General features: G+C 40.4%; 1 protein-coding gene across 1 annotated transcript in view; it reads right to left on the bottom strand.

Annotated features, from left to right (window-relative positions):
* The window catches only part of LOC149298082 (glutamate receptor ionotropic, kainate 4-like), a 168,076-nt gene that overhangs the window by 21,366 nt on the left and 122,734 nt on the right, over positions 1-23,976 (bottom strand). Inside the window, exons 10-13 of the mRNA XM_089487973.1 lie at positions 18,098-18,205; positions 17,105-17,308; positions 10,830-10,943; positions 8,651-8,760 (exon numbers count right to left, since the gene is read on the bottom strand). Coding sequence (XP_089344099.1) covers positions 8,651-8,760; positions 10,830-10,943; positions 17,105-17,308; positions 18,098-18,205 — 536 coding nt within the window. The remainder of the gene's footprint in view (positions 1-8,650; positions 8,761-10,829; positions 10,944-17,104; positions 17,309-18,097; positions 18,206-23,976) is intronic.

Below are 23,976 nucleotides of genomic sequence, written 5' to 3'. Positions count from 1 at the left end.
CAGTTAGCTTCACTGCTTGCTGAACAAAAACACACAGCACTTATGCGGCTGCACTCACTAGCCCAACAAGTTCACTTCACTGATGGACTGAGGTGAGCAAAACAAATGAAATAAAATGAAATATTATTAATTAAGAAAAATTGACTTGGTCTCTTGCTGTTGCTAAAACAAAGCACAAACTAAAGAGCTGCAGCACCAGTACTAATAAGATTAGCTGAACTATAAGCTAGTAGTAATTAATTATTAATTTTATTTATAGCTAATTAACTATTAAGCTAGCTAAAATGAATTATATATTACTAATATAATGATTTTAGATTAGACACTAGTACAGGGGTGTCCAAGTTTTTTCTGCAGTGGGCAACTTAATCAGAATTGTATACGTGCGAGGGCCGCACTCATTTTTCACTGTGAGAAAATATGGCCTTTAATAAGATATGCAGATTAAAATAAAGTAAATGATACAAAACCTTTACTTTTCCTCTCACTGATTTCTGGGCCTAGAAAGTTTTGTGACTACAAATTCAGGATTCTGGATAAATAAAAATGAAATAGTTCTATTTATTTTAGGGATTCACTAAAATGAAAATTCTGGACCAAAACCGAAAATTCAGGGTTCACTTAAACGAAACCGAAAATGACCCCCCCCCTCACCTTTAAAAATAATAAAAAAAATCCCACACTTTTAATAAAAGTAAGTTACACACCAAAATTGTACAAAAAAATTATATATTATGATTGTTAACAGCAATACCCAGATTCCAGCATGTACTGGTTGGCTGGGCATTAATATATAAATTAATAGTTATTGTATTTTTTGTCCAATTTTAGTGCGTTAACACACCACAATTGGACAAAAAAAATCAACAATATGACTTGGCATGATAAGAGTGTGATTGCTAACAGCAAACACACTCTTTTTATACCCAGGCAACCAGTAAATGCTGGAACCTAGGCATGATGGGACTGTGACTGCTGTTAGCAGATTGCTGTAAGCTGTTAGCAATCACACTCCTATCATCCCAAGTCAGCCAGTACATGCTGGTAAAAGGTGGCTGTAAGTGCAGAACCCATACTGCTGGCAGCATCAATACACAAGGGGGGCAGCTAGCCAGGTTTCAGCATGTACTGGCTGACTTGGCATGATAGGAGTGTGATTGCTAACAGCAAACACACTCTTTTTATACCCATCCATTTTACACATCCATGCTATCACACACAGAAATTAATTAATTCACAGATTCATTCCCTCAATCACGCATACTCATTCAAACCCCCTCCCCCAACCCCCTTACCTGCACTACAGCTCTCGATGCCGCTCACAGACTTCAGCAGGGGGCGTGGCCTCCTGCTTCCTCTGTGCAGGACAATAGACCGATCTCACGCGGGCCGCACCTCGAGGTCCCGCGGGCCGCATGTTGGACGCCCCTGCACTAGTAGATGTCTTGAATGTCTACAGTGCACGCTACACTAGTATACTATAGTATATAATATATATATGACTGACAAATATATATAATATTATAAATTAATGTACTATTAAATTATTATATATTCTATTAAATTATTATTTATAAATTCTATTATTTAATTTATCTAACTGAAGACAGGACAGGCAGTAGGCACTAGTGCCAGCCCAGGGCAAGGGCACCCCAGTGCCACTGATGCACTGGGTGCACTGTCAACTCAACAGCACTACACAGTTGATGACAGAAGCACTGGAAAAAAATTAAATAAAAAAATGACTAAATTAATAAACGTATTAATTCAGTAGAACTGAAGTGAGGAAGAGTACACTGTGAGAAATGGCAGGCTGAGGCTTACCAGTCTCACACAGAACAGAACAATCTCTCTCTGTAACACTCGGATGAAGCACAACAGTGTTGCCAAAGCAGTCACAGCGAAAAATGAATGGATCTCTCAGGCAAGCTCTGGTCTTATAAAGGCGCTTTCAGAATTCAAAAAACAGCAGCACAGGCATTGGACGAGACCCTTAGCGTGACATCACAAGAGTGAGCTGATTGGACAGACGAGGATCAGCTCACTCCTGTTTGAAATTTTGGCGGCTGCGCAGCGAAAACGAAGACGATCTTCGATTCTTCGTGGTTGTGAGTCTTCGTCTTCGCCTACGTTTTGCCGGCACTGTATTCTGTTCTACGTTCCTTCGGAACAAACAAAAAAAACGGCCTCTTCGTGCTCGTTTTCATGTTCGCCCGAAGACGAATGCGCAAGTCTACTCTGGATTAGACTTGGGCACCAGGGGGCTCTTCGTGTTCGTCTTTGTGCTTGTCTTCGGGAAAAAAAAACTTCGTATTCCGCGAATATTCGCCTGGTCCTGTCTTCTCTTCGGGCGAATATTTGTGGAAATTCTTCGTGTTCGTTTTTTCTTCGGTTTCCCCGGTTAAGGGGTTAATACGGGGTTAAAGCCACTCTGGCTCCAGGAGTTTAAATGTCCGTATGAGCAACTCTATTGGTCGTCAGCAGGGGGCTCGTCTGCCATTGGTTGATGGCAGACGAGCCCCCTGCTGGCGACCAATAGGGTCGCTCATACAGACTGCTTAACTCCTGGTGCCGTAACTTGTCCGGCAGATCCCACTGGTCTCCCTGTTCTAGCATTTATTAACTGATAGAACAGGGAGACCAGTGGGATCTGCCAGGTAAGTTGCAGCATTGGGATTTGCTGCACAGACTCGTTCGTACAGACTTTTAGGCTCCTGGTGCTGTAACTTACCCGGCACATCCCACTGGTCTCCCTGTTCTATCAGTTAAATGTTCGTACGAGCGACCAATAAAGTCGTTCGTACGGACATTTAACTGATAGAACAGGGAGACCAGTGGGATGTGCCGGGTAAGTTGCAGCATTGGGGTTTTAAAAGTCCCAATGCTACAACTTACCCTGGCGATGCCACTGGTCTCCCTCCCTGTTCAATTAATTAAATGTCCGTACGAGCGAACAATAAAGTCGCTCGTCCGGACATTTAACTAATTGAACAGGGAGGGAGACCAGTGGCATCGGCAGGGTAAGTTGCATTTAAAACCCCAATGCTGCAACTTACCCTGCAGATGCCACTGGTCTCCCTCCCTGTTCAATTAGTTAAATGTCCGTACGAGCGACCAATAAAGTCGCTCGTACGGACATTTAACTAATTGAACAGGGAGGGAGACCAGTGGCATCTGCAGGGTAAGTTGCAGCATTGGGGTTTTAAAACGCCAATGCTGCAACTTACCCTGCAGATGCTACTGGTCTCCCTCCCTGTTCAATTAGTTAAAGACCAGTGGCATCTGCAGGGTAAGTTGCAGCATTGGGGTTTTAAAAGTCTGCACGAGTGACCAACAGAGTCGCTCGTGCAGACTTTTAAAACCCCAATGCTGCAACTTACCCTGCCGATGCCACTGGTCTCCCTCCCTGTTCAATTAATTAAATGTCCGTACGAGCGAACAATAAAGTCGCTCGTACGGACATTTAACTAATTGAACAGGGAGGGAGACCAGTGGCATCGGCAGGGTAAGTTGCATTTAAAACCCCAATGCTGCAACTTACCCGGCACATCCCACTGGTCTCCCTCCCTGTTCAATTAGTTAGTCTGTGCCGGGTTAAATGTCCGTACGAGCGACCAATAAAGTCATTTAACTAATTGAACAGGGAGGGAGACCAGTGGGATGTGCCGGGTAAGTTGCAGCATTGGGGTTTTAAAACCCCAATGCTGCAACTTACCCTGCAGATGCCACTGGAAATCCATAGGTTCGCTGTCAGGGGTAACTTACAAAGACCGTGCGAGTGAGCCTATTGGTCACCTGCAGGGTCTTCCTCCAGAGGAGGTCCCTGTAGGCGACCAATAGGCTCATTCGCACTGCCCTGTAACCCGTGACGGCGAACCTGCGGATTTCCACTTCCGGGAACTGCTGCGATGCCGCGAAGACAAGGTAAGTTAGAAGGGGGGGGAAGAATGGTAGACGAAGACGAAGACAATCACGAAGATCTTCGTGGTGTGTGTCTTCGTCTTCGTCTACGTTTTACCGCCGCCGTCTTCTTTTCGGCGTGTCTTCGGAACGAACACGAAAACGCACTCTTCATGTTCGTTTTCATGTTCGCCCGAAGACGAATGCACAAGTCTACTCTGGATCATAGACGTGACTCAGCAGTTTTCAAAGGACGTGTTTTTGTTTCAAGTTGGGTGGTTGTCTGAAAGCCAGTATAGGAGGGTTGGGGAATATTTGTTCTTAACACTACATCCTCTGTTAGTAGTTGTTGTAAGTCCCTTAAAATTTGGCTGGCTTCCTCTAGTGTTGGGATGTATGTGGCCATTAATGGGATGCATGTAGTTTTATCCTTTATGCTATATTGTATCAGGTTTTCTCATTTTTGTTTTAATTATCCTGGCTTTGTTGCCCATTTGACAACTCCGACTGCTTATTGCAGTCCTCAGTGTAAGAGCATATGTGGTGGTACATAATGGCTTGGCTGTAAATACTGTCTTGCTTGGAGTTTGATGGGAGAAAGCTGGAGCTATGAAGGTAGAGGGTTGCTGGGGAATCACATAAATCAATACTAAAGGGGAGGGTTTGCTGGAGGCAATACACAAAGGCGTGGGGGGCATTACATTAACCAATAATAAAGGTGGTGAGGGCATCAATACACAAGGGAGGGGGGCTGGCTGGGGGCATTGCCTTAACTCAATACTAAGGGGAGAGCTTGTGGGGGACATTACATACATCAATACACAAAGATGTGGGGGCATAAATTCACAAAGGGGGCTGTGAAACTCAATTTAATTTTAAGGCATGATTTCATTATGTTCTACAGGTACAATTCCCTTTGGTTTCACAGTTCCTCCCTCTAAAGAGAGAACATTTTACACACACACTGGCAGAATGGTAATGTTTGCAGAAGCAAATGTTTTGATTCCATCATGTCTAATATCCCTTACCTTTTTTTGGCCTGTTAACACGTTTGGTTTCTGGGATTTTAATAAAAATGTGATAAAAAAGAAAAATTTATAGTTATTTGGATGGCAAGTAGTGTGACTCAAGTATGTATAAGGAGTGCGTGTGGGTACATGAGATCGACCAAGCAATAAAATATATGAGGCTGGTGTCCAAATGTTTCCAGGGCTGCTCTTCATTCCCAGTCCAGCCCTGAAAGGAATGCAGCCCCTGAGACCAAAATGAAGATTTTCACCATTCAACAAGTTCCTGAAAAGGTTGAGCCCTTGGGTTTTGAGCAGCCGTGGGGCATATCGCTGACCTGGCCCCTCACGATACACTACAGCCCAGACAGAGTAGAACTAAGTCAGACAAACCAGGTTCGAGAATTAAGTGGTACATAGTCAGGAATATGGCTAAACGTCAGAACAGCTGAATCAGGCAAAAACAGGAACTAGCCAAGACCAGAATTGGACAACACAGCAAACCGGATAACGATAATAGATCAAAAAAATCTCAAGCTAGCAGCTAGACCACACAAGCTTAATGAGGATAAGGGTGTGTGCGTGTGTGGGGCCTTAGTTGAGAAAATGTCTGATAGCTAACAGTTGTCTATATATATTTTAGATGCCACTAAGGCAAAAGCACAGTCTGGGATAGGGAGGTGGTGTTTGTACCATTATAGCATGTGATCAGATGCACAGTATGCTAAAGACACAAAATCTAGGCAGAAATGCCCACATTAGGGTTGACACCTTTTGTCAAGGCATTTCTTAGACAAGTTGGGGTGTGGTCAGAAGCATAGTCAGGGTGTAACCAGGAGCATAGTTTTGTATAAAAGAGTATGTGTGAATAAGTATGAATTTATGTATGTATGTATAAATATGTGATAGCATGGATGTGGATATGTAAGTGGGGGGGACAAATATGGCACACGTGGCATTTTATGCCACGTTTAAAGTCACTGAGCTCTTTAGCACGACCCATTCTACTACCAATGTTTGTCTATGGAGATGACATGCATATGTGCTTGTTTTTATACACCTGTTAGCAATGGGTGGAGTTGAAACACCTAAACTCAATTATTAAGAGAGATGTCCACATGTGTTTTGTCATATAGTGTATGTGGTCTGCACTGAAAAATTTAATCTAGTATGAATAGATTAATGTGTCTGAATAAAAACAAATCCAGGTTTCCCTAGTTAAAAGTGTAATCTGTCTACATGGTTGTCACCTAAATCTAACTATGGCAATACCACTAAAATATGCTCAGTCCTCCAAGAAGAAAAAGGTTTCCTGACCCCTGGCACTCATGCTAATTCTAGTGTCATTGGAATATGGATTGGAAGTGGGGATTAGGGGATTAGATACATATACACTGTGGTGTTTAAATTAATGGATAGTGAAACATATTTTTAAAAACAAGGCAAATAATTGGTGTATTTTTTTCACTTTAAGCATTAGCTGGGCTAAATCCCTGCAGGTGCCTGGGAGACAACTGACAACCCCCCCCCCCCGCAAGATTATAAAATAATAGGAGCCTAAGCAGCGGCTTAATCTCTTTATATGATAGCATTACCTCAGCCTATACTGCCTCTTTTTCATCATACAATAAAGCTTGCATTAACCCATTAACGACCTTTGACTTTCCTGAACCGTCAATAAATTTAATAAGCTTAGAAAGTGATCAACGACCACTTTCCTCGCTTAAACGGCGTTGCTGTAATGACTCAATGTCAAGGCATTCAGTAATGCCGAGATCGGCATCAAGGGGCCATGTCTGGCCCCTCCCCGGGGCGTCAACATCCGCCATACACTCGCGGATGCCCGTTTTAAAAGAGTAAACTAAACTTCAATGGTGTTGTTAGATAGGGCATAGGCACAGACTGACCAAAGTTGCGGAAAAAAAGTGCACTTTCCAAATGTGGCATTTTAAATCCCAAACAACCTGACAAACCTATTCATGTGGGGTATCATTGCACTCAGGAGATGTTGCTGAACACATATTGGGATGTTGTTTGATAGTGACGCATACCAGGAGCTATGAAATCATTCCTAAAGTACAATTTGTGTGAAATAAATACAAAAAATATACTACCACAAACTTTGGCAAAGGCTGGTGGTAGAATATCATGCATGAAAAGGGTTAAAATACCAGCGTTTGAAATATCTTGGGCTGTCTAGTTTTCAAAAATATATGGTTTGATGGTGTAAATTGAATTAGCCGGCTTCAAAGATGTTCCAAAGAGGAGATAGAGGCAGAATGACCAAATTCTAAAATACTGTGTTAAAAACCTGAATTTCACATGTCCCAAAAATAGCCTTTTACCAGCCAAACAATCTGACAAACCTATGCATGTGGGGTATTACCATACTCAGGAGATCTTGCGGAACACATATTGGGGTGTTGTTTGACAGTGACATAAACCAGGACCTGTGTATTTATAACTAAATTACAATTTGTGAGAAAAAAAAATACTATTACAAAGTTTGACAAAGTATAGTTGTATAATTAGTGCATGGAAAGGGTTAAAATACCAGCATTTGAAATACCCTGGGGTGTCTAGTTTTTAAAAAATATATGGTTTGATGGGGATAAATTGAGTTAACCGGCTTCAAATATGTTCCAAAAAGAAAACGGAGGCAGAATGACCAAATTTGGAAATCATAAAACGCTACTTGTACTTTTGTAGGTGAGTAAAAGATTTTTCAAATAAAAGTCATAAAAAGGTTTTTTATAATAAATAAGATGATATGATCAAAATAATGGTATCTGAAGAAGAAGCCCATATTGTCCTGAAACAAACAATATATAACGTGTGTGGGTACACTAAATGGGTGAGGAGAAAATTACAGCTGAACACAAGGACTGCAAAAGTGTTAAAAAAAAACCCCTCTGTCCCAAAGGGTACAAAAAGAAAAAATAAGCCCGGTCCTTAAGGGGGTTAAAAAAAATATATACCCCCCTCCATTATCCCTAGAAAGTCCCCTAACATGCTACCTCCAACTATTAATCATAATAAAATAAATTATTACTGTTATTACAATGTTTGGTCACTAGATGGTACTGGTTACACAGAAGTATATACTTTAGGCTATCAAAACATCCCCGACCCAGCGAGGCATGGACTCCACTAGACCTCTGAAGGTGTGCTGTGGTATCTGGCACCAAGACATTAGCAGCAGATTTGTGATTGCTTTTTTCCCCCCAGTTTTTTGGGGGGGAAATTTTTTTTTTTTTGGATAGCCCCTCTCCAAGAGCTGAGAATATAGACTCAATTTCAAGGATATTTAACAGTTAATTATTATACAAGAGTTGTATTATTTTGGTTACAGCAATAGAATTGCAAGTACAGTAGTACTTTTCATTAGTTGCTATGAACAAATATCCACCACTTAAATTTGCCTACTGGTTACATTCCCTACTGAGCATTTTATACCGGGGTCATGCAGGTAACAGAATTGGACCCCATGAGTTATTTAACTAGACCATATGATAGTTCATTATAAATATACCTATCACTATTTGTAATTATTTAGATATATCATGTTAATGTTATCTCTGTAAAACATTTAAATTATGTTAATTTATCACAACTGCTAAATATCCACTAAATCCTTCCTCATATATTTTATGAAAAGGTGTCACTGGAGGTGGGGATCAATAGTGTTCAGTCATTCTATACTTCATATTGACCAAAGCCTAAGGAAATAAGGAAATCATTACCGAGCTACCAGAAAAAGCACACAGCTGACAGCTAAATAGGCAAGAAGCATGAAGAGCCACACTCCAGGAGAGAAGGGATCTAAGAAAGAGAAATATCCAGGCTTCCTTCCCTGTAATAAAAAAATAAGCAGGCAAATGTGATTAAATAAAAAAAAAACAACAAGAATATGTCAACTGATTTATAAATAGGATATAAAGCAATAACAGAAGTACATTTAAAATAACTGTTTAGACATTGCATTTACATTTTAACACTTTAAATCATTTAAAATGATCCATTGCATTGGACCTTCCCCGACTGTAAGAGAGGAGAGTTCCCCGCACCGGGGAATTCTCTCTGACAGTGGGAGGGTGTATGCGCGATGGACGCAGACAACCCCCGCTGCTAACCGAACCTCCTTCCGGCTGCAGCGGAAGTTGCCTACGCGAATCGCTTAGATGTCTACCCGCTGCCCGGACAACACACCGGGGAGTTAGAAGCACCGGTAAGTTTGGGGGAGGTTACCAGACAGGAGGATCCAGGTCCCCAGCAGCGCTGCAAGGGATCTGGATCTTAGTCTCATAGTCAGACCTCTATTTGAGGTCTGATTATAAGACGACCTCGATTATAAGACGAGCGTTTGCTCTGAAAAAACCCATCTTATGTACGTATGAGCAACTCTATTGGTCGTCAGCAGGGGGCTCGTACGGACATTTAACTAACTGAACAGGGAGGGAGACCAGTGGGATGTGCCGGGTAAGTTGCAGCATTGGGGTTTAAAAACCCCAATACTGCAACTTACCCTGCAGATGCCACTGGTCTTTAACTAATTAACAGGGAGGGAGACCAGTGGCATCTGCAGGGTAAGTTGCAGCATTGGGGTTTTAAAACCTCAATGCTGCAACTTACCCGACACATCCCACTGGTCTCCCTCCCTGTTCAATTAGTTAAATGTCCGTACGAGCAGACTTTATTGGTTGCTCCTACGGACATTTGACTAATTGAACAGGGAGGGAGACCAGTGGGATGTGCCGGGTAAGTTATGGCACCAGGAGTTTAACAGTCTGTACGAGCGACCCTATTGGTCGCCAGCAGGGGGCTCGTCTGCCATCAACCAATTCTGCAACTTACCCTGCAGATGCCACTGGTCTTTAACTAATTGAACAGGGAGGGAGACCAGTGGCATCTGCAGGGTAAGTTAAAGCATTGGGGTTTTAAAACCTCAATGCTGCAACTTACCCGGCACATCCCACTGGTCTCCCTCCCTGTTCAATTAGTTAAATGTCCGTACGAGCGACCAATAAAGTCGCTCGTACGGACATTTAACTAATTGAACAGGGAGGGTGACCAGTGGCATCTGCAGGGTAAGTTGCAGCATTGGGGTTTTAAATGCAACTTACCCTGCAGATGCCACTGGTCTCCCTCCCTGTTCAATTAGTTAAATGTCCGTACGAGCGACTTTATTGGTCGATGCCAATTGGTTGATGCCAGAGGAGGTCCCTGTAGGCGACCAATAGGCTCATTCACACTGCCCTGTAACCCGTGACGGCGAACCTGCGGATTTCCACTTCCGGGAACTGCCGCGATGCCGCGAAGACAAGGTAAGTTAGAGGGGGGGGAAGAATGGTAGACGAAGACGAAGACGATCTTCGTGGTGTGTGTCTTCGTCTTCGCCTGCGTTTCACCGCCGCCGTCTTCTCTTCGGGGTGTCTTCGGAAAGAACAGGAAAATGCACTCTTCGTGTTCGTTTTCATGTTCGCCCAAAGGCAAATGCACAAGTCTAGTAACCGATTCCCTTCTGTAAGTTTGTATATCCCCCAACACTTTGCATGTGCTGGCCATTAATGTGTGACATATATAACATTGTATATTTAGTCAATTACTAAAATCTGAGCGGCAAAATAAGTAATTTTGCTGAATTGGATGATTTGTGGACATGTGGACAGAGGGAGACCAAGAAAATGAAAATAAGTATATATATTAATCAAAGAAAATAGAGAACCTATGTAGTGAAATAAATGTCTAGTGGTTCTCATCCCTGAGAACCAGAATACAAGCATATTGTGTAATCTTCACAGCTGTTATTACCTTGCAATTTAATTAAGCAATCATCATATTTGCAATCACTATTATGGAGTGTAATCATGATGCAAAAAATGCCTAATTATTCCAATGAGAAAATGCAATCAAAGGTCTCACCAGATGCACACGGTACAGAATGCTGATTCCTAAGGTCATGAAAGGTTTGGAGAAATCTATCACCTTCTCTCTTTCGGCTGTGATTGTGAGACCAGCGACGGCCAAATCTGCCTTCTGTAAAGCAATAAGGAATTTTTTTCAGTACACGTCAAACAGACGTTTGACAGCAATCCTCACAGGCACCATGGAGGTGATTTATAAGGTTGTTGCAGTCATGGAAACAGGAAAGTGCATGCCAAATGAAGTGGTGGTATTGCTTCTAAAACAGAAATGCGTATAACGGCTAGTATTTCTGTTTATACATTAGTTTGCTGCTAGGTCAATCTGCAGCTATCATGCACTTGCGGTACCCATGAGTCCATAAGTCACATGTAATCATGCAGACATAGCTCTGGTAAAACATACACAGATATTAGTAAATATGCAATTGCAAACACAAATATAAACAACTTGACAAAGCTTGCATGCTGTGACTTAAAACCTAACATAGGGGTTCCAGAAGGTTCCCTTCTCTTTCCCCATACAAAAATGATCACTCTTCACACCTGTTCCATACATGGTGGCATAGTAGGTTAAAATTGTGCCCATCAATGACCACTCTCTCCACCCATCCTGTATGGAGTGGGATGGGAGGTGATTAAAAAGTATAAATAAATAAAAAAAAAAAAAAATAAAATCCATTGAGAGGGGGCAACCAAGAAACCCTTTAAGTGTCAGGAGGATAGACAGTGGAAATCACGTTCCGTCCCATTGGTACTCAATAGCACCATAGGGTGCAACCTGTGAGAGGATGATTTTACAATACCTTTACACGTCCATCTAGTTATGTTAAATTATCTTTTTAGGTGCCTTAGCCCCTGGAAAGGGGACATGCAAAGTATACCAAAAATAAAAAACAGACAAAAAGGACAATCTGCAATGGATGGACGTATAATACTTTAATCTTTTTTAATTTTACAGGTTGCACCTTCTAGGTCATAGGATGACTGTACAATGATTTCACTTTCCCACCCATTTAGATCTTGATTTTTTTCATGTTGTTTTTAAAATATGATTTTAATCTCCCCATCCTAATACATATGGGATGGGGGTGACTCTTCCAACCCACTGTGTAGTAGCTAGAAGGTGAAGGAGGTTATAGATGGCCACCATACTTATATAGAATATAATTGAATTTCCAATATCATTGCATGTTTTTTTAACCCCTCCCATCCCACTGTATATAGCATGGGTGCCCAGTACTCATATGATATATTTTTAACCCTGTAACCCCCTGCACACTGAGTAGGGGAAGTGGGCACTTTATTTATCTATATTCCTTATATTTCTTAATGAGGGGAGTTGGAGATTCCCTTTCCAAAGTAAAGTTTGCAAAACAGTTTGTTTATAACTTACATCAACTCAACTGTTCTGCAATTAAGAAAAACAAGTGAAGTTGAGCTACAGTGAAGTGTGCAGTGGGTGGTGGCAGAAGTAAGTACGTAATGTGAACTTGTGCAAACTAGTCTTGCCTCCCAAAAGATCTGCACACACATTTGACATATTAATATAATTACTACACCACATCTACATAGACATATTCAGTCTCTCGTTTTTAAACTAAAACATGGTAAGCGTGGTATGCCTTTGCAACTTGCTTTAATCAAACACACCATTTAATGTCCATATTCCACAAGCACTGACAAAAACACCACCAGATTATTTTAGTATTTTTGCTAAACCACAAAGACCCCATAGTAGCCGTAGTAAAAAGCTAGCAGTCTGTTTTATGGAATAAGTAAGCAGAGTGCACCACGAAGCACAATGTCCTATGATTATGTTGTTTTCAGGTTACTAATGGGAGACTCCAACACACTGACAAGAGATAGAAGTGAGAGTCAAGGCACAGGATGGTAGTGTCTATATCCAACTCTGCATTTCTTATATCATCTTTCCCATGGCTTCTTTCACATACACTTTAAGTACTTTGCTGCATTTCTTTTATATGCGCAACAATGCATACAACAAAAATGTTCTTTCCTGTTTCTTTTTCATTAATCCCCTTTTTGACAGCTACATAGGAGAGTAGACAGGCAAGCTATATACACGTTCTACACACCAAACACAATAAGCAAGACCACACTATGGTGTCTCTGCATAGAAGTTCTGGATTTTTAATTTGGCGCCTGATCTGCCCCACCCATTGCCATGCATCATGGATGTGTCCCCTGCCACATGCAGCAGACGCATCTCCAGCATATTCTACCTGACTGGACCGAGCTCCAGCCTGTTGGAAAGTACATTACCCCCTCCACGAGGGCCAACTTAAGGCTGAAACTTCCCAAGTTTATCCAGAAAGTCAGAATTACATTTCTTTAATAGAGCCAGGGCATACCTTTCTTCTGGACCATTTCCTTTCCAGCATAGTAGGAATTGGATAGCATTCCTGACTTTTCTGGACTCAAAAATGGCCTGAACTTTATATGCAATATGAGAATCCACTCACAGGTTTAGGATGGGGAGTTTGAGCAGAGAGACATAAAGAACATGTCAAGGAGCAAGCTTCATACAAGGAACTTTGAGTTTAGTGTTTTTGGTTGATAGCCACACTCTGCTGCCCCTGGTGCATGAAGGAGCCAGTCTCTGATGACAATAAGCTTGCCATTAGTATATTGCAAAGGCATTCCATAAGGCCTGCCAGGACTTTTCCCAGAGTGCTGGCAACTGGGTAAAAAATGGTCCACCACAGGAACTGGGATTTTGTTGGACAATTATGGCAAAGAAGAAGGCTGGTAGCCACAATTGCAAAAGAAGGAATACATTTTAGAAGCTTCTTGAGAGGCATTATTACTTGGAAATTCTGCCAACGGAAGAAGTTGGTTCAAGTTACCCTGGTGATCCCCCACGAATATCTGGAGAAACTGTTCCAACAACTGATTAGTCCTCTCCATGATCCCATTTGTTTGAGGATGATAAGCAGATGAGAATGTTGAAGATTGCCATCGCTGAAGAGAAAGTCCTCCAAAAAACAACCATAAATCATATACAACTTGTACTGGGAGACCATGAAGACAAGCGTATTTCTTTGACAAAAATAGGAACCTGTTCAGGAGCAGAGGATACATTGGGTAAAGGAATAAAATTAGATAATTCAGAAAAACAATCCACAGTGACAAGGATGACGGTGTTACCTTAAGAAGGGGGAGGTCAACAATACAATTCATGGCTAAATGGGTCCTGAGACAAGTAGGAACAGGTAACGGCTGAAGGAGTCAAGCAGGTCGGGAATGGAAGGCTTTGCTGGTGGCACAGAGAACACATGCTGCTATGAAGTCCATACAATTGGATTAAACTTCAGGACATCAAAAGTATCTGGGGATAATATCCTGGGTGTGTCAAGCACTAGGGTGTCCAGATCGTTGCACCTTTCTGTTTTGGCAACAGACATAGAGCCAGTGGGTCATTTGTTGCGGACTAGGGCATTAGACTGGAATTTCAGTATTAAATTTGATTAAATAAGACAACAACTGAGTAGTAAGGAAGACGATAAGAAATAATTATATTAGATCTAGAAACAATGACCAACAAGTTTGCCTTGGATTTAATCTTTTGGTTTTGCTAAAATACTTGTGGTCCATAAGGATGATGACTGGATTTCTCGCCCGCTCCAACGGATTTCACCATTCCTGAAGAGCCAAATTGATTCCCCAAACTTCATGATTACCCACATCATAATCTGTCTCAGGAGGTAAGAGTTCAGAAGATAACATTTGCGGTATAAGTTCAAATTGGATAAAACATTGATTCAGGAACCCCCCACAGGCACCAGGTAACAGAGAGGAGGGAACGGCTGCTGGAGTTTGCCCTAGAACAGCAGATGCTGCAAGACCAGAAGCATTTTGGGTGTACTGGGAACAGGATCAGATCTTGAAATCAATACTTGATTAAGTTGGTCAATCATGTCCTCCATGCTATTGAGCTGAGCCTCATGGGCTCCCAACATCTTGCCAAACTCAGAGTCTATGAGCCTAGTGTAATGTCACATCTTCTGTAACCTAGGAGCACACACCAGTGAAGTTCTTACGATGAATCACCCAGCAAGGGGTTGAGCCCCAAGTTAAGTGGATAGGCACTTAGATGACCCCAACACTGTGGAGGCTCAGATATTGGCAAGTATAAGAGGCACTGAGTATAGGTGGCAAAGAACGGCAGGATAGCCAGATACATGAATAGGTAGTACTACGGGTAGAATCACAGAACAGGATATACTGGATGCCAGAACGGATGGTCAGACACAGCCGGTTTCTGTACAATAAACGGGTAGTCATACAAGCAAAGGTCAGAAAGTAGTCAGGCAAGCTGAGGGTCAATACACAAACTCAACACAGCAAACACAATAAGTAGGACCACATTAGGGTTTCTGCTAAGCAGTAACAGATTTTGAAATCTGGCCCCTGATCTGCCCCTTCCCTTCTCCTCTGTTAAGGGCGTGCCTCAAGCAGCATCTACCTGATGGGACCATGCTCCAGTCTGCCGTAGGTTAAGTAGACGTCGCCTGGAGACCTCATGCCGGCTGGCAGTCTTGGCGACATGACATTTTTGGAGTAGTCTATTTTAAAACAAGGTTTACATGGAAAAAATGTTCATTTGAATTAAGGGTGTACAGGTAATTCATTTTCCATGTGCCATGACTGGTATAGAAACTACAAAATGTTCCTGACTTTTGGTGGCTAGAGAACTTATTTTTATTGCAAGTACATAGGACTGCTAAGCACCTTCCAAATCCATGCACTAGCAAGTTAGCCTACCCAGCAGGCTATTGTGCCAGGGCATGATTGGGCTCATTAGTGATGGATACATTGGAAGCACATGAATATACACTCCAAACACCTCTGTACATGGAATTGTAGAATTTTGCTGGCTTCCAGTCTTTTATTCATCTTTGATATTAGATAAAATGCTCTACTGGCAGGCACATTGATAAAGGGGCTGTTTGTCCTGAAATGTTTGTGCAGTTTTTTAATATGTAAATTACCTAACAGCAGTTGGTAAGTAGAGCATATTTATCTTTGTTTTACTTTTCACTTGCTAACAGTTAACAGTTGGTAACAGTTAACATATACTTACAGCACAAGGAAATTGTACTGTGTAGTGTGAGCATTATATTGCTATATTTTGAAGGTTATCAAGATTGGTGAACATGAAAACTGTCACAGGAAAATTACCACAGCAAATAACAGCACTGATTATTGCTTACAAGAATTAGGTACAGCTAGGTACATAGGCATGTCTTTACCTCCAGTCTTTATCCAGCTAAAAAAATCTGAGGGGATGTAGCTTTAGTGTTTTGGAGTGTTTAGTGAGTCTGGAGATCCAGTTTCGCACCTTCATACCTACCAAATAAGGTCAAGACAACCCTGCCAACAGGATCAGGTATTGTAACCAATGTCCTAAGAGAGTGACTCATCAGTGGCTATGCATTACTCAACCTTGTTGTGAAAATGGGTTTGTGTAGGCGCAGTGTGAGGGGATATGAACATAAAAAGGTGAGGGTGTCCTAACGAAACAATACCATACGATTATTCAAGCAGTTTGAAGTGGCATCCGATTTCTGACATAAAGTGGCTGGGGCACGATATGATTTCACTATTTACCTATTACATCATGGTCAAATTATTGACAAAAGGATTAAAAACATTTCTTTTACTTGTTTGCATTTGCTACGGTCTGGCAGCACCACTGGGCCTATCTCACAGATATATGCAACACTGCATATGCACGGGACGTAAAGAGTACACCACAGCAGTCTTTATTCTGGCAGGGTCCTTGATTGAACTATTTCCATTCCAATACTAACCAAGCCACCCAAAACTGTTTATCAGGTTATAAGCAAAAGGTAAATAGAATCTATAACGACTGAAGAGGGTTAAGTCAAAGGGTCAAGAACAAAAAGAACACCAGATAGGCTGCAGGTTGGTATAACATTGAAACTCCTACAGCCTCCTTCACTGCTGGTACAACAAATCTCTCCACTACCAGTGCCTGACCAGAATTGCATGGGGGGGGGGTGATCTGGGCCCCATTTAGATGTAAATACTTCCTTGCGCAACATTTTTTTTTTAATGCCAGGTCTCCAACATATTAATTTTATTAATTCTGACCAATACTTCACCATATCAGCTTCATTCACAGATACATTCTAGGTTACTTTTTTACAGCTCTATTTTTGTTGATGCCAGGTTTACCACTGTTCTAGCTTTTTCACATCAGATTTCCCACCCTGCCTCTGTCCTTACCCTGGATATTAATTCTCCCACCATGCCAGTCCAGGAGCCATTCGGCTCTGGAACGCCATAAACACCATCTGCAACCAGGCGGATTTTGTAGTTAAAGTGTAGAATATTGGCTAGCTCCTTTAGCATATCCACACAGAAACCTTCATACCGGTCATTACCCTCCAGATCTTGGTGATTGGTCTTTAACATCAAATATGGGTTTTCCTGGGAAACAAATAAGAAAATGTATTACTAGGATGTTATGGAAATTGGTGAATGCATCACCATGCATTACTGTGAACACATACTTGCATTATTGCACCTTTTTAAGACCTGCAGCTGCTGAAGGGGGTCAAAATGTTATTGCTCTTCAGTTAAAAGGTTGTACTCTCTCTCTCTCTCTTGTTGCTCCTTGCAATTCTTTCTTGTCCTTTTGCTAGTTTCCCTCCATTCGATATTCTTGTGTTTATTTCCCTTCTTTCTACTTTTTCTTTTCTCCTATTTCTTGACTTCTATTCTCTCTTATCTGCTTTCTCTTTTTCCTATCATCTCTCTCTCTCTCTTTGTGCCTCTCTCTCTGTTATTTCTCACTTCTAATTTCCTCTTTTTTCCTCTTTTCATCCATTCCTCTTTTCTTCTCTATTTCTCCTTTATCTCTTTTCTGCCCTTCCTCCAGCTAGATATGTCCGGCCGCACCTTACATTTGCATTAAAACGTAATGTGCTCCCACGCATATCACGCCCTGTGCCAACACTCAATTTCACTAAGAAAAAATGACCATGCATAGAAAGCCCAGAATGTATGAAAATGAGTATTAGCAGTGACAGTGGCTGCATAAACCAGAATGCGTATTATTGTCTAATAAAAAGGTAGACTATAAAATACATGAATATTAGTTGTAGCAAAGGCTGTAGTGACCCTATCAAAAATTGCATTGCATGGAAATATGTTATTTGTAATGAAAGATAGGGTACATATATTTGGTTCTGCATTTTACACAGCAATGTGACTTACTAGGATAGTAGTAACAATCAGGGTCCTGTTGGCAAGACTGTCCGAAATATTGAGGAGAAAATATCTCTTATCCATGGAGAGGCCATTATTGACGTGCCACTGTCCAATCTGGAAGTTTACAAAATACTTTTCTTTATACAATATAAGCAACTGAATGTTGGATCTCTAATAATTTCTGTTTTGCAATATTTTCAGCATTTTAGCACAAACAAGTGATACATCTATTACAGGGGGGAAATCAAACAAGCAAGCAATGCAAACATATTTTAATTCAACAAAGCACCTAACAATGGAAACAATGACAAGTGTGCTCATTTGATTTTATACAAACGGGTATAACAAACAATATGCTGTGAATCCCAGAAACATTGTATACTTTTTATAACATAGTACCATAGCCCATCAAATTAAAATTTCTTCTTGTACTACTGTTTATCCATAACACAGGGATTATGATGATTCCATACAAGATATTTTAATAACTTATCTTTCAAATATCCTGCTTTCCCATTAAAGCTAGATGAATGTATTTTGGGACATACCCTACAAATGAACCCCTTCATGCTGCACTGCCTTACCATTGAGGACACAGGACATAATCCTCTCCCCTGACCCTCTATGCTTTGGGTGCACAGCTGATGCTGGCTTCCCAGATGCCAGGTGGACTAGCTTCATGCCATCCGTTTTGTAACCAATCACATGCAATGAAACCTTCAATAGACAAAGGCAACCACAAGTGCCATCATGTAAATGACGTTGCCGCCACTCACAAGATGGCGTCGCCAACTGAAAAATGAATGAGTTCTAGCTCAAAGGGTTAAAATACCATGAGCTAGAACTCTCTAGCTCATGCAAGGTCTATGGAGCCCAGCTCACTAATCAGTGTGATTAGTAAAAAAAATAAATAAACAAAAATTAAAAAAATATGGTTACATGTAAAAAATAATTCCCCGCTGTCACCAAAAAATGCATATGCATATATATATATATATATATATATATATATATATATATGCATATATATATATATAATAGATAAGTCCTACAATTTGCACTATATCTTCACAAAAATCCCTGCATTTTGAAGAGTTAAAATATTGGCATTATAAATGCCCATAGGGTGCCTAGTTTTTTAAAAAGTATGATTAGATGGGATTGGCCGGCTTCAAAGATGTCCCAAATATGGGACGTAGGCACATACTGACCAGATGTCTAAATGGCAAAAAATACACACCTCACAAAGGTCTTTTACCTCCCAGATAACCCGTGCATGTGGGGCATCCCTGCTCTCAGGAGATGTTGCTGAACATATTGGGGTGTTGTTTGACAGGGACATGTACCAGGAGCGGTAAATTCATACCTGAAGTACAACATGTGTGAAAAAAATGCAAAAACATTTTTACTACCATAAAGTTTGACAAAGATTGGTGGTACAATTAGTGCATGGAAAGAGTTAAAATACCAGCATTTGAACTACCTTGGGATGTCTTGTTTTCAAAAATATATGGTTTGATGGGGTAAATTGTATTGGCCAGCTTCAATGATACCTGAAATAGCACATGGGGTAGAATGACCAGCTTTGGGCAAAAAATGGTTTTGATAGAGCAAAACGCTACTGGTACTTATTGACCCATAACGTGTAGAAAAAAGCAACAAAACATAAAAACATTGGGTATTTCTAAACTCAGGACAAATAGTAGAATCTATTTAGCAGGTTTTTCATTAGTTTTTTACAGATGAGTAAAAGATTTTTCAAAATAAAGTGAGAAAAACTAATTTTATCTTTTTTTTAATAGTAAATTAGATAATATGAAAGCCCTGTCTGTCCTGAAAAAAACTATATATAATGTGTGTGGTGCACAAAATGAGAAAGAAGAAAATTACAGCTAAACAGCAACACTGAAAAATGTTAAAAAGCCTTTGTCCCAAAATGTACTACCAGTAAGAAACTGTCTTGTCATTAAGGGGTTAATGTGTGGATGAATTGTGTGAATGAGTGAAAATGAATGAATTAATGTGTGGATGAATTGTGTGAATGAGTGAAAATGAATGACTTAATGTGTGTATGAATTGTGTGAATGAGTGAGATAATTAATGTGTGAATGTGTGAGTATGGATTAATGTTTGTATGAATTGTGTGAATGAGTGAGAGTATGAATTAATGTGTGAATGAGTTAGAGTATGCATTAATGTGTGGATGAATTGTGTGAATGAGTGAGGGAATGAATTAATTAATGTGTGGATGAATTGTGTGAATGAGTGAGAGTATGAATTAATCTGTGGAAGAACTGTGTGAAAGAGTGAGAAAATCAATGAATTTGTGAGATTGGTTTGAAGAAAGGCAAAGATGGCATAAACAGGGTGTTTAAGCCTTAGGAACCAAGATGGCACAGGCAGGGTGTTGATGGGACAAAGATGGCAAAGGACGGGCTGCTTTTGGACAAAGATGTCGTACGATGGGCTATTTGGGGACAAAGTTGGCACGTTCTATGTGTGTTATCTGGGTGCTGGTCATGTTCTATGTGGGCAGTGTGGACGCTAGGGCTGGCCTTTGGGGTGTGAAACCTTATGTTTAATGCTTTAATGCTGAGTTTTATGTGAATTCCAATTGATCTATACCTGTAAAGCTGGGTTTTTGTGTTATTCTGTTGATCTATATATTCTATGCTATGTTTCCATACATTATTTATATATATACCTGCAAATACAGGGTCTGTGTGTCTTACTGAGTTGATCAATACCTGCAGTGCTGTTTACATGTGTTTATTTGATCTATACCTGAACTACAGGGAGTAAGTAAAAGAGAGGTATGGCATAGTGAATGAGTGGACAAAGGGACTCTGGGGATGATTAGGTGGAAGAGGACCTCTTAATGTCACGGTAGGGTGAGAAAGAGGGAAGACTGCACTGACTCTCACAGTCTTTCACTAATCTATAGTCGGTGTGGTAACAGAGGGAGTGATTGCATGCTAGGCGCATGGAGCTTGGCGCAAAGAAATGCTTTCCTGGGGTCCAATTTTATACAATATATTGTTAACAGGGTCTAATCACAGCAGGATCTAATATTAATATTTATTGGCAGCAGGGGGTAATATTAATATATATCGGCAACAGGGTCCAATATTTATATATATTGGCAGCAGGGTCTAATATCTATTAGCAGCAGGGTCTAATATTAATATATATCAGCATCAGGGGCTAATATTAATATATATCGGCAGCATGGGCTAATAATAATATATATTGGTAGCAGGGTCTAATATTAAAGAATGAAAAAATGCCAGTTTAGGTGTTATTTTGAAATTCTACTTCAATCAAGGTCTTTACTTCAAAGAGATAAGTACATATTATGTAGTTACAAATACATATATAGTGTATATGTAGCGTTTTATAATTGGCCCCCTACTTTGGTCCCTGTCCCTCCGTGTGACCCCCCCTAAATATGAAAGGTGGAGATGCCACTGATGTAACTATGTAAGGGCAGGCACTGACAGACAGATTTGATCCCCCCATATTAGAAAAAATAATAAGAATTGATCCCCAGAGAAAGGAAGGGCATTGAAGTGTGTGTGTGGGGGGGGGGGTACAGGACAGGCACTGGCAGGCAGACACATCCAGCCACAAGACTAAATCCCTTTAACTATATTAGAAATAAAATGACCCCCCCCCGGAGTAAGGAAGATGCAGGGCAGAGCACAGGGCAGATACTGGCACACAGCCACAAGACTGATACTGCTCCTTTATTTCGAAAAAATAATGTTGAATAAAGCCTTTTCTTTTATTCCTGAGATGTTCATTTATTCTGACTTTTAGTTTAAGTGATGTGCATCCTATATATTGGAGTCCATATGGACACTGCAATAAATAAATTACATTAGTAGAGTGGCAAGGTAACAGTTTTTTTATATCATATTTTTGTATCTTTAGTGTGTGAAGTGAAATTCTCTACAGGGATTTTTTGTTGTTTTGCCACTTTGCAGGCATTACAGCATTTACAGCCATAAAAGCCAACTTTTGTTTTTAACATAGATTGTACTGAAGGGACTCTTTTTTTATTTCTTTTATATAACTCTTAGACAATTTGTGTTTTAAATCTGGGGTTCCCCTAAAAATAATATTTGGGATATTAGAAAACATTTTTAAAAACATCATTTTTTAATAAAATATGCCAATGTTTTTTTAATAATTTTTTTTTACTTTTTTGACGTTAAATTAAGTCTAGGATAACTGGAGGGCACTCATGATTTAGATTTTCTTTATTCTTATTTTTATATTGCAATAATTCTGACCTCTCCATAACTTCTTTTGGGGATATTTTTATCAATATCACTTTCTTTATATCCCTTTTCTGTAAACCTCTGTTTTAGAACCATGGTTTGTTCCTTTTACGTCTCCACTTCAGTGCAACTTCGCCTTAGATGTAAAAATTGGCTTTTACATACTCCCTTTAACCATGGACTATAATGGCAACTTTTTGGATCAATAAAATTATTTGCAACTACTTCCTTAAAGAAAGTTCTGGTTTTAATATTGTAATTCTCTATATATATATCCAGATCCAGAAATTGTATGTGTTCAGTGCTATAAGTAGTATTTAAAAATATATTCATATCACTATTATTTATATGATCTAGAAATTGGTTAAAATCTTCCTCTTTTCCCTTCCAAATTAAGAACAGGTCGTCTATATACCTGTAGAACAGAACCAGATTAGCCATCCAACTGTGTTCACTCCAAATAATTGTATCCTCTCATTTTGACATAGTTACATTGTTAAATAGTTATATAGGCTGAAAAAAGACATGCGTCCTTTTAGTTTAGCCTTTCCTATATCTGTTATATTGTTGCTGTTGATCCAAAAGAAGGCAAAAAAACCCAATTCGTCTCTTTCCAATTTTGCAATAACAGGGAAAAAATTCCGTCTTGACCCCAAAATGGCAGTCAGATTTTTCCTTGGATCAATAAGCTGTTTCCCCATAATTAAAGATTATATCCCTGAATATTATGTTTTTCCAAGTATTCATCCAGTTGCTGTTTAAACGTCTGTACAGACTCCGATCAAACTACCTCTGCAGGCAGAGAATTCCACATCCTTATTGTCCTTACTGTAAAAAATGATCTCCTCTGCCTTCGACTAAATCTCATTTCTTCCAGTCTAAACGCATGACCACGTGTCCTATGCATAGTCCTGTTTATGAACTGATTTCCACACAATGGTTTGTATTGGCCCCCGAATATATTTATATAATGCTATCATATCCCCTCTGAGGCACCGTTTTTCTAAACTAAACAGATTTAAATTTGTTAACCTTTCTTCATAACTATAGTGCTCCATTCCTTTTATTAATTTTGTAGCCTGCTCTGCACCCTTTCTAGTGCCATGATATCCTTCTTTAGAATAAGTGCCCAAAATTGCACAGCATATTCAAGGTGTGGCCTTACCATTGATTTATACAGAGGCAAAATTATATTTTTATCCCGCATATTGATGTCCCTTAAGTTTTTATACACCACAATACCTTACTGGCCTTAACAACTGCTGACTGATATTGCACATTGTTGCCTAGTTTGTTATCTATAACAATTCCCAAATCCTTCTCATTTTTCGTTAACCCTAATTCACTACCATTTAGGGTGTAGGTTGCTTGTGCATTCAATGCCTATTGCCAGGTCATTTATAAATATGTTGAATAAAAGTGGTCCCAGAACAGAACCTTGAGGGACACCACTTACCGCTTGTCAGGCCCCCAGCCCCTCATCATGCCCCTTACCGGGGTCTTTGGCTGGACGCCGTGCTCCGTTGCGGGGCGGACTACGTCCTCGTCCTCCGGTGCCTCCCGTGCCGGCAACCACGCGGCAGATCATCCGGCCATCACGGC

Source organism: Sceloporus occidentalis, unplaced genomic scaffold (genome assembly GCF_023333645.1).
Source record: "Sceloporus occidentalis isolate IW3139 unplaced genomic scaffold, rSceOcc1.0.p SCAF_35, whole genome shotgun sequence".
In the NCBI taxonomy this organism is placed as follows: Eukaryota; Metazoa; Chordata; class Lepidosauria; order Squamata; family Phrynosomatidae; genus Sceloporus; species Sceloporus occidentalis.
Note: the sequence above shows the minus strand (reverse complement) of the source record. Positions and strands in the feature narration are given on the sequence as shown.